This window comes from Martes martes (assembly GCF_963455335.1).
Source record: "Martes martes genome assembly, chromosome: 9".
In the NCBI taxonomy this organism is placed as follows: domain Eukaryota; kingdom Metazoa; phylum Chordata; class Mammalia; order Carnivora; family Mustelidae; genus Martes; species Martes martes.
This window is the reverse complement of record NC_137896.1, coordinates 5,713,411-5,729,614: the sequence shown is the minus strand read 5'-3', so window position 1 is coordinate 5,729,614 and position 16,204 is coordinate 5,713,411. Positions and strand designations below refer to the sequence as shown.

Sequence of the window (16,204 nt, the reverse complement as noted above, 5' to 3'; positions counted from 1 at the left end):
GCCGTTCACCCGCATCGTAGTTGCATTGCCGGAATGCAGACCCTTCCGGCGCGGCGCTCCCGCCCCAGGGCGCGCCAGACGCACAGTCAGACACGCTAGGGTGGGACGGGGCGTCAGGAAGGGGGGCTGCTCCCGAGTCACCCCTGCCCCCCGAAGCGCGGCGAGCGATCGCCAGGGTGCGGCAGAAACCCTGCACCCACCGGAAGGAGGGAGGAACGGGCCGGACGGGGAGATGGGGACGCTCCGTCTGCCCCTGAGCCGCCGAGGACCCGCGAGACCCGCTCGCGTTCAGGCAGCCCTCGCAGCTCGGCCTCGCCCAGCTCCTAGCGACGCTCTCCATGGCAACTGGCGCTTGGCAACGGATCCGCCCCGCTGCGGCGCGGCCGGCGTGTTGCGTCATCCCAGCGCGCCGGAAGTGGCTGCAGCCGTCGCCAGGGACCCCCCCCCTCCGGAAGTGGTCGCTGCGGAGTGTAGCTGCTGACTCTGACTCCTGGTTTGCGATGGGTTGCGACGGAGGAACAATCCCCAAAAGACACGAGCTGGTGAAGGGGCCGAAGAAGGTTGAGAAGGTCAGAGACGTGGGTCCGGTGGGGAGCAGCGGTAGTGGGGTCCCCAGGGAGTGGGGGTGGGGGCGGGGAGCTAGTGGGGTTCCTGACGCCGCCGTGCTCATTTATCTCACTTGGAGAATTCCGAATTAACAACGGTATTAGGATCAGACTCTTACTGAGTGCTTGCTGTTGCCATTCGCCTGACAGCGTGCTTAGTATGGGGTAGCTCGTACAGCTCTCACAACAGCCCTGTGGACACGTATTGTCATGATCCTCGCTTTTCAGACATTGAAATTGAGGGCCAAGAGGACAAAATTGCAACGCTGGTAAGTGGCAGGGCCAGGATTTAAAGCTTATCTGCGCCGTCAGTTACAGTGATACAAACGGCCGCTGTTTATTGAGCTTTGTACACACGTAACTTCACTTTCTCGGGGAATTCGTCCCAAAGGTTCTTTTATCCACATATGATGAGGTCCTTCTCTTATCTTTCCACTCTGCACACTGCCTTCATGGCTGATTGGTGTCAGCCACAGATAAAAATAAGCTCCCTGGGGCGCCTGGGTGGCTCAGTGGGTTAAAGCCTCTGCTTTCGGCTCAGGTCATGATCCCAGGCTCCTGGGATCGAGCCCCGCATCAGGCTCTCTGCTCAGCAGGGAGCCTGCTTCCCTTCCTTTCTCTCTGCCTGCCTCTCTACCTACTAGTGATCTGTCTGTCAAATAAATAAAATCTTTAAAAAAAAAAAAATAAGCTCCCTGTGGCACAGTCTTGCCTTTCCCCTGTACAGCTAGCACAATTCCTGGCCCAGTAAATATGGTGATTAAATGAATGAGTGGATAGTTCTTTTTTTTTTTTTTAAGATTTCTTTCTTTATTTATTTGATAGGCAGAGATCACAAGTAGGCAGAGAGGCAGGCAGAGAGAGAGGAGGAAGCAGGCTCCCTGCTGAGCAGACAGCCCCATGCGGGGCTTGATCCCAGGACCCTGAAATCATAACCTGAGCCAAAGACAGAGACTTAACCCACTGAGCTACCCAGGCACCCCGTGAGTGGATAATTCTTAATTCTCACAGGTAACTGAGAAAAATTGTATGTAGTGATTTTCATGCTACTGACAGGAAAATTGAGTCAGTAACATGACCAAAATCACACAACTGATAGGTAATGAAGCCAGGAGTTCCAACCATTTATTCAGGAATTCAAAGTTAGCCTTGATAATTACTTTACTTTTTTAAGCCTTTATTTTTAAAATAATCTCTGTGCCCATTGTGGGGCTTGAACTCATGACCTTGAGATGAAGAGTCAAGTGGTCTACCAGTTAAGGCAGGTGCCCCGCATTAGTAATTACTTTTTCCCCCTAAGATTTTATTTATTTATCTAACAGAGAGAGAGACAGCAAGCACAAGCAGGGGAGTAGGAGGGAGAGGGAGAAGCAGGAGCCCCGCTGAGCAAGCAGCCCAGTATGCGGCTCCATCCCAAGATCCCGGGATCATGACCCGAGCCAAAGGCAGACTGAGCTACTCAGGCTCCCCAGTAATTACTTTTTACTAACAGAGGGCATGTAAAGTAGCTACCAGAGTGTGGCACAGGTGGATGCTGCACATATTCTCCAGCAGCTAGAAAATCTTTATAAAAGGTGAATCTCCTATATCGCTACTATATTTCAAATCCTGCAGCAGCTTTTGGTCATATTCAGAACAAAATCATGCAGGGTCCTGTGTGATCAGATGCCTTGCCTCTCCACCTCAGCTTCTACCAGGTTCTTCCAGGTCTTTGTTTCAGCCATACCAGCCTCTGTTTCTCAGCCTGGAGTGTAAGTTCCATAACCTGATAATGCTCTTCACTGAGATGTTCACATCATTTGTTTCTTTACGTCATTCAGTTCTTTCCTCAGATGTCATCTCAGTTCACTGTTGCCAACATACATCCTGCTTCCATCGCTGTCTGTCCTCTTTTGCTGCTTTATCGTGCTTATCAGTGTTCTTGTTTGTGTATTGTCTGTCTGTCCCAGACATGAATGGAGACTTGTGTCTTACCTTTGTCCACCACACAATAGACACCTGGGAAATGTGTTGAATTTGAGAGCGAATGAGCTCTCAAGAGGACGGAGTGTGTCCTCTCCTCACACCTACAGGTGCAGAGACCAAGGGCAGGTCGTTAGCATTCATGAGAGCTTTTGCCAAAAAAGTATTCAGCTAGTTTCGTTAACTTGTGGCCAGGGCTGAAGAGGAGTAGCTTAATGCGAAGCTTGGCAAAAGGTGTCAGAAGGGGATAGAAAAGAAGAAAGCGTGATCTGAGACCACCAGAGTCCTCAGGCAGGATGGATTTTTGTTATCCTTATTTATTCTACGAATACTTTATTTAATGCTTATCACAGACACCATTCTAGGCCCTGGGGACACAGCAGCGAACAGAGTTCAGCCTTTGCATTGCTTACATTTCAAATAGATATATAATTAATATTTTTGATCACTCATATGGTATGTTTGGTCTGGCCAAACCATTGCTGTAATTTAAGACCTTGCCCTGAAAAGAAGAGAGACCCTGATTTTATTTTTTTATTTTTTTTAAGATTTTATTTATTTATTTGACAGACAGAGCTCACAAGTAGGCAGAGAGGCAGGCAGAGAGAGGGAGGTGGAAACAGGCTCCCTGTTGAGCAGAGAGCCCGATGCGGGGCTCGATCCCAGGACCCTGGGACCATGACCCAAGCCGCAGGCAGAGGCTTTAACCCACTTAGCCACCCAGGCGCCCCAGAGACCCTGTTTAAAAAAAAAAAATGTTTCAGAAGTTTTGGGGGGTTACCAACCTGGGTAAGGATTAGTTTGTCACTTTACTCCCTGTCCCCAGCTCTCCCAATTATTTTTTGAATCAACAAAGGACTATGGGTAAAGCAGGCGAGGGATTCCGGAAAGGAGATCTTGGACTTGCAGGACGTGGGTTTTTTGACTCTGCAAAAGATGTAGTAAATCGACTTCACTGGTGACAGGTTTCTCTTGGGGCTCCACTACACTGTGAATTTTGATAAAAGTTATTTAAGGAGCCAAAGTATAGCCCTTGGATCTGGGGTATGGATAGAATAACAGTTGCCGTAGTGTGGGTTTTGTTTTTATTTTGTCCTATTTGAAATAATAGAAAAGCAGTAGAAAGTAGTGACTAAAAGCGTGGTTTCTGGGGCGCCTGCGTGGCACAGTCGAGTAAGTGATTCTTGGTTTTGGCTCGGGTCATGATCTCAGAGGCATGGGATCGAGCCCTGCCTTGGCCTCCACACTCAATGCAGAGTCTGCTTGAGACTCTCCCTGATCATGTCCCCCGGCCCCCCTTCTCTCTCAAATAAATAAAATCTAAAAAAAGCAAACAAAAGAAAACCAACACAAAAACATGGTTTCTGGAGCCAGCCTGCTTGGGTTCTTAGCTTCTTCATTTACTTGCTCTGCGACCTTGGACATGTAACCTAACCTCTTGGTACCTCCATTTCCTCAGTAACAGAGTAAACAATACTAAGTTTGGGTTTTTTTTTTTTTAAGATTTTATTTATTTGACAGAGATCACAAGTAGGCGGAGAGGCAGACAGAGAGAGAGAGGGAAGCAGGCTCCCCACTGAGCAGAGAGCCCGATGTGGTACTCGATCCCAGGACCCTGAGATCATGACCCGAGCCGAAGGCAGCGGCTTAACCCACTGAGCCACCCAGGCGCCCAAGTTTGGGGGTTTTTATAAGGACTAAAAGATTAAGTCACAGAAACTGCTTAACATAGCACTTGGTACACAATAAACAAGCAGTTGTTACTGCAAAAAGTAAATTTAAGGGAATTTTTCTGTATTTTTTTCTCTTCCTACTTTCTCCCACTTGTGCCCTTCTATTATATTATTCAGATTTGGCATTTTAGGAGGGGAAAAGAGTGGGCCATGGAATATTATGTAGGTGAAATATCATTTGAGGGCAATAGACGTTCTTGTGTTTGGATTTTCAGAGTGTGGGTAAGGATTTGAGATGCCCCCTAATGAACAAGTTAAATTGGTGATTTTTATAAAGAATTATATAGTCTTTGTGCTGAACTTTAAAAAAAAAAACCTATGTTATAAATTCTTAGTCTTTAAATTCAGCTAAAACTTTATAGCCTTTCCCATTGATAGAAATTAACCTGTATTGCTTATTTTTTCTGTATGACTTTTCTTTTTTTTTTTTTTAAGATTTTATTTATTTATTTGACAGAGATCACAAGCAGGCAGAGAGAGAGGAAGGGAAGCAGGCTCCCTGCTGAGCAGAGAGCCGGACGCGGGGCTCGATCCCAGGACCCTGGGATCATGACCTGAGCCGAAGGCAGAGGCTTTAACCCACTGAGCCACCCAGGCGCCCCTGTATGACTTTTTTAACTTACTATTAAGGTACAAATGCTAGGGGACGCCTGGTTGGCTCAGTTGGAAGAGCATGTGACTCTTGATCTCAGGGTCATGAGTTCAAGCCCTATAGTAAGTGTAGAGATTTCTAAAAAAATAAATAAACTTTAAAAAATAGATGCAAATACTCATATGCAGCTTAATGTGAACTCTTTCGTTGTACGTGTCCTGTTTAGTGGGAACTCGATTTGACATGGTATTAGTTACATGGACTTTTTTTTTTTTTAAGATTTTATTTATTTATTTGACAGAGAGAGAGAGACAGCGAGAGAGGGAACACAAGCAGGGGGAGTAGGAGAGGGAGAAGCAGGCTTCCCGCCAAGCAGGGAGCCCAATGCAGGGCTCGATCCCAGGACCCCGGGATCATGACCTGAGCCGAAGGCAGATGCTGAATGACTGAGCCCCCAGGCGCCCAAGTTACTTGGACTTTTTAAGTCCCAGCTTCATGTGTCACTATCTTTGATTTAAAAGACAAAAAATCATCACATGTGGTATGACTAAGTAAGCCTTTATATGTAGAACTGTAGCCCATATTATCTTTCAGAGGTAAAAGTTAATTGAAAGGGTTTTTTTTTTTCTTTTCTCAGGTTGACAAAGATGCTGAATTAGTGGCCCAATGGAACTATTGTACTCTAAGTCAAGAAATATTAAGGCGACCAATAGTTGCCTGTGAACTTGGCAGGTATGATTCCTTTTACTTAATTGAGATGAGTTTTTATTAACTAATTCTCAAGAGAATTTTAATGTGGAAAAAAATAAAAAGAATTTTAAGGTGTAAATGCAGTTCTTGATTCTTGAAATGTGAATCATCTCAAACAAATTCGTGAAGCCTAGGTTATCATTCCCTGTCTCAGAACATACGTCTGCATTTTTCTATTCAATTTGGTTTATTTAATCTGTGATCTAAAAATTCAGGGGCCAGTAGGAGCTCATTTATAAACAGAAATGCATGAAGGAGCTATGTGGGGTAGTAGGGAATGGTGGGGACTGGAGGAAACTGGACAGTTCATGTCCTTTCTGGAAGGGGAGCTGCTGCTCATTTCCAGCCAGATGTTGTGGTTCAAGAATGTGGGCCTTGTGATTCCAGAATTTCGTTTTTCCCAGGAAAAGTTGAAAATGCACTTTTATATTAAACTTCCCGATTTTTAAGATCCTGTTCAGATCACATTCAGCCCTCAGACTGCCAGTTTGCAACCCTTGCTTTAAATTAGTTCTTTCTTTGTATACTCTGGAAATAGCTGAGACAGGATTTAATTTACTTTTTTAATAATGCAAGGCATTCCTGTTATCAGATGTAAATGACTTTGGATTGTACTGAATTTCATCTTACTCCTTTGTGTGGAGGTTGATTGTTGCTAGAATGTTCTGACTCGTCCTTACTGTTGCAGACTTTATAACAAAGATGCTGTCATTGAGTTTCTATTGGACAAATCTTCCGAAAAGGCTCTTGGGAAGGCAGCATCTCACATTAAGAGCATTAAGGTAAGGCCAGTGATTCTGAAGTTCTCCAGGGGTCTCAGTGGCTAACGTTTATTTTAAAGAATTCATGTGCATTATAGACTTAGAACTTATAGACTTAGAACTTAGAAATTTGGAATTCTGGTCCCACCCAACCACCTAATGAAAGTGTGATTTGGGGCAGGTCACTTAAAGCTCAAGCAAGGAGTTCCCACGCCTACCCTTCCTGCCTTATAAATCTGTTATAATTTAATACATGCAAAAGAACTTTGAAAACTCTTAATGTGATGTACAAATGTCTGGAGACATCACTTTTGTAGTTAAAACTCAGCTACTTGAAGTTTTGATTTGGAAGACACTAATAGAATTGGAGAATTTTACAGGTAGATCACTATTAAGTCAGTGTGGTATCTCCTCCTAATTAGATGTTCTGATTGGCAGTTAAAATTCTTTTATAAAAATGGAAAAATTAGTTTTTTAGTAAAAGAAGTTGAGAGGACAAAATCTTACAAATTGGTCAATGGGAGAAAAATCAGGACACGGGTAGAGAATTTGAGAGCCATCACTTTGGCAGACACGTCATCTCACAGGTGAGAATACTCACTGTCCTTGACTTCTTGAGGCCGCATAGCTAATGAGGTACCTAACCCAGAATCAGAGTCCCTGCTTCCCCATAAAAAGCTTTGGGTTTTTTCTCCTCTTTCTTTGTAAATTTTTATTATATTAGCCTTTTGTTTGAATTCTTGGAGTGATTACAGGATACATGCTATTTATAGGCAAATCAGCAATTCTGGAATGTAGGTAAAGTAGTGCTTTAGAAATAACCATGCTGGGGGCGCCTGGGTGGCTCAGTGGGTTAAGCCTCTGCCTTCGGCTCAGGTCATGATCCCAGGGTCCTGGGATCGAGCCCCACATCGGGCTCTCTGCTCAGCGGGGAGCCTGCTTCCTCCTCTCTCTCTGCCTGCTTCTCTGCCTACTTGTGATTTCCGTCTGTCAAATAAATTAAAAAAAAAAAAATCTAAGAAATAACCATGCTGATTTTTATCACGTTTTATTTGAGAAAGAGAATTCATTCTTTTTTTTTTTTTAAGATTTTATTTATTTATTTGACAGACAAAGATCACAAGTAGGCAGAGAGGCAGGCAGAGAAAGAGGAGGAAGCAGGCTCCCTGCTGAGCAGAGAGCCCGATGCGGGGCTCGATCCCAAGACTCTGGGATCATGACCTGAGCCAAAGGCAGAGGCTTTAACCCACTGAGCCACCCAAGCGCCCCAAGAGAATTCATTCTTAAAAAGCCCATTATAATGATAATTATTTTTGAGATAATTATCTTATCTAAAAAATGTGATAATCTTTGAAATTAATTTATACAGTTTTATATTTAAAATAATATTCAAGGTACATGATTGAATTTTGAATTTTAATGCAAAAAAAAAAAAAGACTTCCAAGAAATCAGAACTGTAATGGCAGAAGGATTCAAATAAAACAGTGCAAATATGCAAGGTAGTCATTACTGTCAGTTGATAGCCCTCACATACTCTTGAGCGGAGAACTGGATGAGACACAGGAAGCTGACTGTGTGGACGGTTCGCGTGGTGGCTTTCCTTTTGGCGCACTCAGGTGCTGTCCAGAGTGCTGACACCAGGGTGGTACCGCTGAATGTCAAGAAATGCCCAAGTGCTGAAGTGGTGCCGTTGCATCAGTCCTCGTGAAGGCGAGCTTCTGAAACGCTGACCGGCCAGCTCTTGGAATACGGTGGTATTCCCTGGCTAACGTTCTGCCCTGGACTCGTTGGACTGTGGCCTCATAGATGTTATTGTCTGTTCAGTTATTAAATAAACTTGGGCTGCCAGGAATATGGAGCAGCCCCAGTGAGGATTCATTGTCTGGGAGAGAAAATGTTGCTTCCTGGATGAAACCGATCCAAAGCTTTCTCTTAGTGGAGTCATTTTTCATGTCCAAAGTTACTTTTCCTTAAATAGCAAAATATTTGTAAAATAGAAATTAACTAATTCACTTGCCAGTCAGTGAATTTTAGAAGTCTTGTTTTCTATCGTGATTTATGATTTAATTTTTTTATCCATGTTACAGTTGACAGCCAAAGGAAAGGAGCTAGGAAGAAGAGGTTTGGATGGGAAAGGTCTGGAAAAACAGCTTCTCGGTCGATTTAGGTAGTTATTGAGGCTAAGAATGATCCGTTTATCACATGAATTCGTTAACTATGTATGGTTTTTCACAGAATGTGATGGAACTGAGGCTTTCTGATAATCCCGCCTGGGAAGGGGACAAAGGAAACACAAAAGGTGACAAACACGATGACCTCCAGCGGGCACGTTTCATCTGCCCCGTTGTGGGCTTGGAGATGAATGGCCGGCACAGGTCAGTAAGGGATGTGGGGCAGATGGTGTGGAGTCTGGTTAGATAATGTTGCTGTAGCCATATAATCACACAGTCCTCTTTAAGGGGTCCTTTGGTTTGGGTGGCGCCTTAGAGGTGACGGTGCTGCCATAAGACCTCGTTCATTCCCTAACAGCTGTTTATAACGTGGTGTCCCACCGAGACCCTTAACTTCGGTGTCTCTGCTTTCTGTTCTTGAGAGTAGGAGCACCTCAAGAGGGATTTTTAAAAGTTCTCACGGGACACGTAGAAGACTGGAGTTGGATTATTTGGTCTTTTCTTATGGGAAGAAAGCAGAGGACAAATGTGGCCCATCAGACAACTCCCATTTCCTTATAATTGCTGAAAACTATGCAGTGGAAAATGGTCACCGAATATGTGGTCAGTCAGTCACCTAAAGACCTAGCTGATGATTTTAGCTTGCTCTGAATTTGTAGCGAACAAATCCTCTGACTAGAGCACCAGAAATCCTAAGGTCAAGAGTTCTATAGCAAACATAAGAGATGTGTATATTTCTGCCTTAAAAAATATGAGTGTTGAATGGTTAATTAGTGCCTTTTTATAGGATGTCTCAGCAAGCCAAAGCTTTCAGCTCTTTTCCTACCATTTAGAAATACCTTTAATAACTGGTGGTCCCCTCTGCCATCTGGAATCTCCCATTTAAGATATTACTTGTTGAAAGATAGTATTTTTTTTTTCTATTTTCATTCAGGAAGCGGGTTGGGATTGAGGTAGGGGGAGAATCTCAAGTAAGTAAAAACTTTGAGCTATAAACGACCACATTGGATCTGGACCATTCTGGCGCATTTGTACACATCCGTTTAACAGACGTGTGTGCACTATGCATGGTAAACTGCATCAGAGAGCATGACCACCATGCCCTGAAATGGCGTAACCTGTGGCTTTGTAGATTTGGAGAGAAGTAAAATTTTAGGCCCAAGGAGCTTTTAAAGATTATATTCTTTAGATAGTCTGACTTTATTAAGCCTCTCAAAGTTTACCATTTAGTGGTGATGGGTATGTTAATTGGCTTGATAGTGATGATCATTTCATGGTGTGTACATATCAAATCATCAACCTGTACACTGTAAGTATAGACAGTTGCGTTTGTCAGTTGTACCTAAATAAAGCTGAAAGAAAGAAAAAGTAAAGAATTAATTAAAAAGCTAAAGTTCTAGGGAAGCAGACTCATGTACCTCGCCTCATCCCACTTTTGTGTGTGGTTTCGTATGTGGTGTACAACACACTATTTCAAGGTTAAAGTTGTAACATAGAAGTGACCATTTTAGGGTGCGTGTTTCAGAGGTGTTCGGTACAACCATAGCACTGTGCAGCCACCAGCCTCTGTCTTTTTCCATTTCCCTCACCCCACAGGAAAACTCCGTAGCCACGCAGCAGCCCCTCCGCATCCCCCCAGCCGCAGCCCCAGGCCCTGGCCACCGCCGGTCTGCTCTGTCTTCATGGATTTGCCTATTTTGGAGATTTCCTATATGTAGAATCACTCAGCATTTGACCTTTTGTGTCTGGCTTCCCACTTCTTTTTAGGAAAACCATGGTTCACCCCAAAAGAGGAACTTAGCAGAAAGACTCAACTCTGGGGTCTTGAGCAGGAGTTACCTATAACCTGTTGCTCTGATTATGGGTTCTCTGGTTTTCCCCTTTTTTTTCTAGTCTCCTCTCTTCTCTCTTCCCAGTTAATTGAGCTTTGCCTGTTTTGGCTTTGCACTCCTGCTATTAATAGGGCCTCCACAGTAGAAAATTGATTTGTGGGTGACTTCATACGTTTATTAAAGCTTATATAATAAAGACTTAAATACAGAGAAAAATAGAAGTAAATGACTTAAGGTAATGAAAACTTTGAGCATTTGTTTAAAGAAAAATAATTTTCTAAATTACTAATAATTAGTAAGCATCCATAAAAAAAGATTTTTTATTTTTGCCCTAAACACAGTAAATGAATGTAGTACAATGTTCCTAATTGGGTTTTTGTTAAGGTAATCTATATCCACTATAATTCCTAGAGAATTGGGGAGACTTCCTTTTTTTTTTTTTTTAAGATTTTATTTATTTATCTGACCGAGAGAGCACAAGTAGGCAGAGCGGCAGGCGGAGGAAGAGGGAGAAATAGGCTCCCTGCTGAGCGGGGAGCCCTGTGGGGCTCGATCCCAGGACCACCCGAGCTGAAGGCAGTCATTTAACTGACTGAGCCTCCCAGGCGCCCCTTGGAGAGACTTTCTGTTGTGGTATATTTAGAGGACTGTGTGAAGTAAAATGTGTACATGACTTTCCCTTTCCCCCAGTCTCTACCTCCCATGTCATGTTCTTAGTTGTTTGGAGTTTCACACCCCCTTGCAGACCTGCCCAGCACCAACACACATACTCCCTACTTCCTTACACCCCTGCCACTGGAAATAGAAATAACTGCGTATTCTTTGCAGTCGTGGGAATGTGTTATACACATCTTGTAACCTTTCTTTCGTACTTCTCTAATGTGAGCATGTTTCCCTGGCCTTGCACACAGATTGACACTTCTCCTTTAGTAGCTGTGTGAGTGTTTGTAATTCATGTAACCATTCCTCTGTTGATGAACATCTGGGTGCTTTCCTTTTTCCTTGTAAGAGTGGCACTGTCCTGGGGCGCCTGGGTGGCTCAGTGGGTTAAGCCTCTGCCTTCGGCTCGGGTCATGATCTCAGGGTCCTGGAATCGAGCCCCACATCGGGCTCTCTGCTTGGCGGAGAGCCTGCTTCCCCCTCTCTCTCTGCCTACTTGTGATCTCTCTCTCACTGTCAAATAAAATAAAATAAAATCTTTTAAAAAAAAAGAGTGGCACTGTCCTATACAACTTCATAAATACATATTTATGCATTTGCACACTTGTCAGCATGTTTCTGTAGGAGATGCTCTGAAAAGTGATTCTTTGCTCGATATTGACACATTGTCCTTCCAAGACGCACAGTGCTGTGCCCACCACCGGCGGACACGCCTGTTTCCTCCCTTTCCAGCAGGGTAACTTCAGTCTCTCTCACTACTGCCGGATACATAAAATGTGGCAGATCATTATTTTGCCGCGAATTTCTTCAATTAACAGTTGACTTAAGCATCTTTTATGTGTTTTGACCATTTATATTCCTCCCATGAATTGCATGTTAATGCCTTTGCCCGTTTTTCTAATACATTGTTTATTTCTGCTTTTTGAGACCTTTTTGGATATTCATAAAACACTGAATCTCATGTATATTTAAAATAGTCTCTCCCAGTGTTCCTATTCTGTCTTTTGACTTTTTATGTTTGTGGGGTTTTTTTTTAATGTATTTATTGTTTTTTTGTAGGAGAGACTTTATTCTAAAGGATTATTACAAGGGACCAGGAATGGGACTATGGCCTGTATTTCTGGTCTATATTTAAAGTAGTATATAAGTAGATATATATGGGACATACTAGTTTCTTTTTCCTTAATGGGATTAAATGTGACCATTTTTCTCTTTGCAGTTCCTGGCCTATGTACAAACTGAACAAATGTTAACTGATAATCTGGGCGATCATTTTTAAATTATTATTGAAGTCATCCTCCATTTGGATTATTTCTCCAGGTTTTGCTTCCTGCGGTGCTGTGGTTGTGTGTTTTCTGAGCGAGCCTTGAAAGAGATAAAAGCAGAAGTTTGTCACACAGTGAGTAGTTGACATACATCGTTTGTTCCGTCTTGGTAGCTCAGGAAATCAGATGGTTTAGGGTCCCTCCCTTCATGTGGCATTTCATCATCCTTCAGTTCTTTCCAAAATACAGATCTAATTCGTTGTTTCTCCACTTAAAACCCTTCCATGGCTCATCCTGGCTGGATGTGGATTCAGACCACCTTTTGTGACGTGTCCCTGTCTGACCAGCTCGGGCTGAGCTCAGGCCGCTGCCTGACCACCTCCCATGTGTGCCTTTGTTCCCTCTGCCCTGACCTGCCAGCCTGGGGAGGTCGCACCCCCTGTGAACCTTAGCTGCAGAGCGATTGCTTCCTCTGTGAACCCTGCTGCCGAGCCTCCTTCCCCATTCCCCGAGCACCTTGTTATCCCACTGATCTCATCAAAATGTGATTGGTAGTTACGTTGTGGTTTCCCCACTAGACTGGGACAGTTGTTTATTTCCCTTTTTGTTTCTTGTATTATTTATTTAGAGTAGTTTTTGTAGTGAAATTAAGAGGAAAGTAAGGGATTTACTCTGTTCATTCTACCCTTCCCCCCCCACACGTAGCCTCTCCCATTATCAATGTCCCCCCTTGCCAGGGGAGGCTCCATTTGTTAAAACTGATGAACCTCCATCAGTACACCATCACCCCAGATCTCTTCACGTTCCGTTGGTGGCGTACGTTCTGTGGGTTTGGACAAATGGGTAATGACATGTATCCGCCATCACGGTGTCATGCAGACTGTTTTCGCCGCCCTCACGGTCATCTCTGCTCCACCTGGAAGTGTGTGAGAGCAAGGAGCAAGGCGTGTCCATCTCGCACCCGCAGAGCGCGTCCGTGTCCTCAGTGCGCGCTCACACAGGGGAGCGGATACTTGATGTAGGAGCTGCCCGTGCAGCTCACGTGCCGGAAGTGCCGAGGGCCCTGCTTTCCCTCTGTCGCTGGTGCACACCAGATACCTGTGTCTCTGGTGTTCTGTTGGCCGTGGGAAACTGACCGTTAAGTTTCATGTCGTGGATGCCAGCAGCTCCTGATGGTGTTTTCACCCACATTAACCCTGCGCGGCTTTCACCGGGCCGCTTGCCCTGCTCCTCCCTGTTGGGAATGTCCTTTCATTCAGCGGCTTTCACTGATCACCTGTGAGGGGCCAGCCTTTGTCTGAAGCGTGGTACGGTGGGGTAGCCCGGTGGATAAGATGGCTACAGGCCCTGCCTTCACGGGACCCCCTCAGTCCCGTTGGAAAGAGGGGCTCAGATTGCTGAGCACAGCAGTAGGGGTTGTGACAGCCGCTGGGAAGGAAACAGGCTGATGTCCCCGAGGGAGAGGGGCTGCCGCAGTGGCAGGGGCTGCCGCTTTGCTGTTTACGGCAGGAGCGTAAAGGTAGCGTTCAGAGTAAATTTAAGTAAAGTTAGAAATGACGGGCATGTTTACAGAAATACATCAAGACGCTGATGGTACTTCAGCCCCCGCTGAAGCCTGAAGCTATGGGACAGGTCGCAGGTGGTGGCGCAGGATGTGAGTGGGGCTCTGGGAAGAGGTGGAGGCTGTTGAGAAGAGGAGGAGGGAGAGGAGCCGCTGCCGCGTCAGAAGGAGAGAGTGGCCAGGGAGCCTGCAGAGCCAGAGGTGCAGTGCGAGGTGTCGTCCACGCATGGGCAGGGCGGGGTGTGCGGGCCAGGAGAGGCCTGGGAAGGGGCTCGGACTGGGTGGTGGAAAGTTCGAGGCCAGCTCAAGGAGCAGGTCCAGCTACGCGTGCAGTGTGGCGCTGTTGATGCCTGCGGGAGCATAAATGTAGGCCTGTGCAGGGCGTGCAGAGGGTGCCGGCCGACCAGGCGGAGGAACTGGGCAGCGGGTGTGTGCAGGGCTCCCGTGGGGGAGGCCTTGTGGGCGCCGGCACGTGGCTGGCCTGGGGCTCCTTTGGGCAGGAGGGGAGCTCTGTACACATCGTATTCAGGTGTGTTTGTTTTCCCACGTAGTATGGAAGGTGTTGTTTCTGTGTTGGACACATGTGCAAGTACCGGAAGCGTGCTCGAGGAGGTGGGAAATGCTGAAATGTATTAGAGAAGCCAAATCTGCTAAATCCGTGGCTGCCAAACTAGGCCGCATGGTAGAATCTCCACAGTAGTGTAGGTTCCCGTCCCCCGTTTCAGCCACTAAATCTGGATCTTCACAGTTGGGGAAGAACCCCGCGGAGTTCTGCTTTTATTAGAGAGTTCCCAGAAGGATTCCAGTGGGCAGCCAGTCTGGGGGGCAGGGGGGAGTGGCTGATCCAAAGCAGCCAGACCTTATTTCCTTCTACCCGTAAAGGTAACCATCCCTCGGATGGCCTGAAGCTGCCCTTTGCATGGGCTGACCTTGAACATCCATCATTGACCACGTTAACAAACTTGTAGCGAAACAGGACTGTCTGCACAGAGCTTCACAGAGAAGTTGATTTTATGTCATGGAAATACAACAGTGCAAGGGAAGTCTGACACTTTTCTTGGTACTTGAGAAGTTTTACTGGGCGCTAGTGAACTTTTAAACGTCAGCACCTTGGGTACTTCCAAGGAAGGGAAGGAAGCAGGTGGAAAGGGGAACTGAGGGCGTCAGGGGTTGCACAAGGGGGGCAGGGGCAGGTGAGAACCAGGAGCGCGGGCTCTTCCTCTCTCATGAGGGCGGCTGCCATGGCTGTCGAAACCTCTGACAGCAAGACAGGGCGCTGGCTACCCTCCAGGAATCCCTCGGGGAGAGAACTTTAGGGAAAATAAATCTGTTGCCGGAAGAGCAAGATAACGAGCACTTTCTGACTTCAGGATCCACATAAAATTGCCTTTGCGGAGCCAGATGGAATACTGGTTTGCTCATACTGGCTTCCGCAACAAGGCGCCAGACACTGGGGAGCTCCTGAGAAGTTTACTCACAGTTGTTGAGGCGTGAAGTCTGAAATCACAGTATTGGCAGGGTTGGTTCCTTCTGAGGGCTGTGAGATGGCCATCTTCTCCCTGCCGGTCTTCATGTGGTTTTCTCTCTATGGAGGCGGTCTCTGTGTCCCGATTTCCCCTTTTTGTAAGGACATCCAGTCATCAGATCAGGCCCAGCCCAGTAACTGCATCTTAACTGCATCTACAGTGACCTGATTTCCAAAGAAGGTCGCATTCTAAAATACTGAGGGCTAAGACTTTAGCTTTTTGTGGGGGACACATTCAGTGTATAACACTGTGCAATTTAGAAAATCATAGAGCATGGGACAGTCAGTGGCCCCCTTCAGTGGGAGTCGTTTGTCCACATAACCAACACAGAGAGCCTGGTACAAGTCAGCTTTGGGTCACACACCAGCGCTAGCTTGAGACTGTCTCTTCTCTGGGCTTCCGGTTCTAATACATAAAATGAAAGTTTACAGTAAATTCTTAGACAGCTTTCCTTTTAGATCCAGATTCCAAACAGTAACATTTTAAAATAATAAATTACAAATGTATATCCTGCTATCAGGAATCGAACTCCTGCCTCTCATTGAAAGTCTCTCAAGTGTAGGAGAACTAAGCGTATCAGTCAAGGTTGGCCAACTGCTCCGCCCCACAGCCCTCACATTCCAGTGGCTAACGCAGGGACAGTTCCTGGGCGGGCAGCTTTCTTCCACGGGAAACTCAAGGACTCGGGCTCCTGCTGCCTTACAGCTCAGACCTCCCCCGGGGTTTGGAGAACTCTGCTCTCAGCTGACTGATGGGAACAGGGCAGGGAGCATACAATGTGGGAG

General features: G+C 45.7%; 1 protein-coding gene across 2 annotated transcripts in view; it reads left to right on the top strand.

The window, feature by feature from the left end:
- The first annotated feature begins 438 nt into the window (after window positions 1–438).
- RTF2 (replication termination factor 2) overlaps window positions 439–16,204 on the top strand; it is a 40,936-nt gene continuing 25,170 nt past the window's right edge. For both annotated transcript variants that reach the window (XM_080814367.1, XM_080814366.1), the window contains exons 1-5: window positions 439–569; window positions 5,530–5,624; window positions 6,331–6,424; window positions 8,640–8,779; window positions 12,388–12,466. In XM_080814367.1, coding sequence (XP_080670493.1) covers window positions 501–569; window positions 5,530–5,624; window positions 6,331–6,424; window positions 8,640–8,779; window positions 12,388–12,466 — 477 coding nt within the window. In that variant the 5' untranslated portion in view covers window positions 439–500. The remainder of the gene's footprint in view (window positions 570–5,529; window positions 5,625–6,330; window positions 6,425–8,639; window positions 8,780–12,387; window positions 12,467–16,204) is intronic.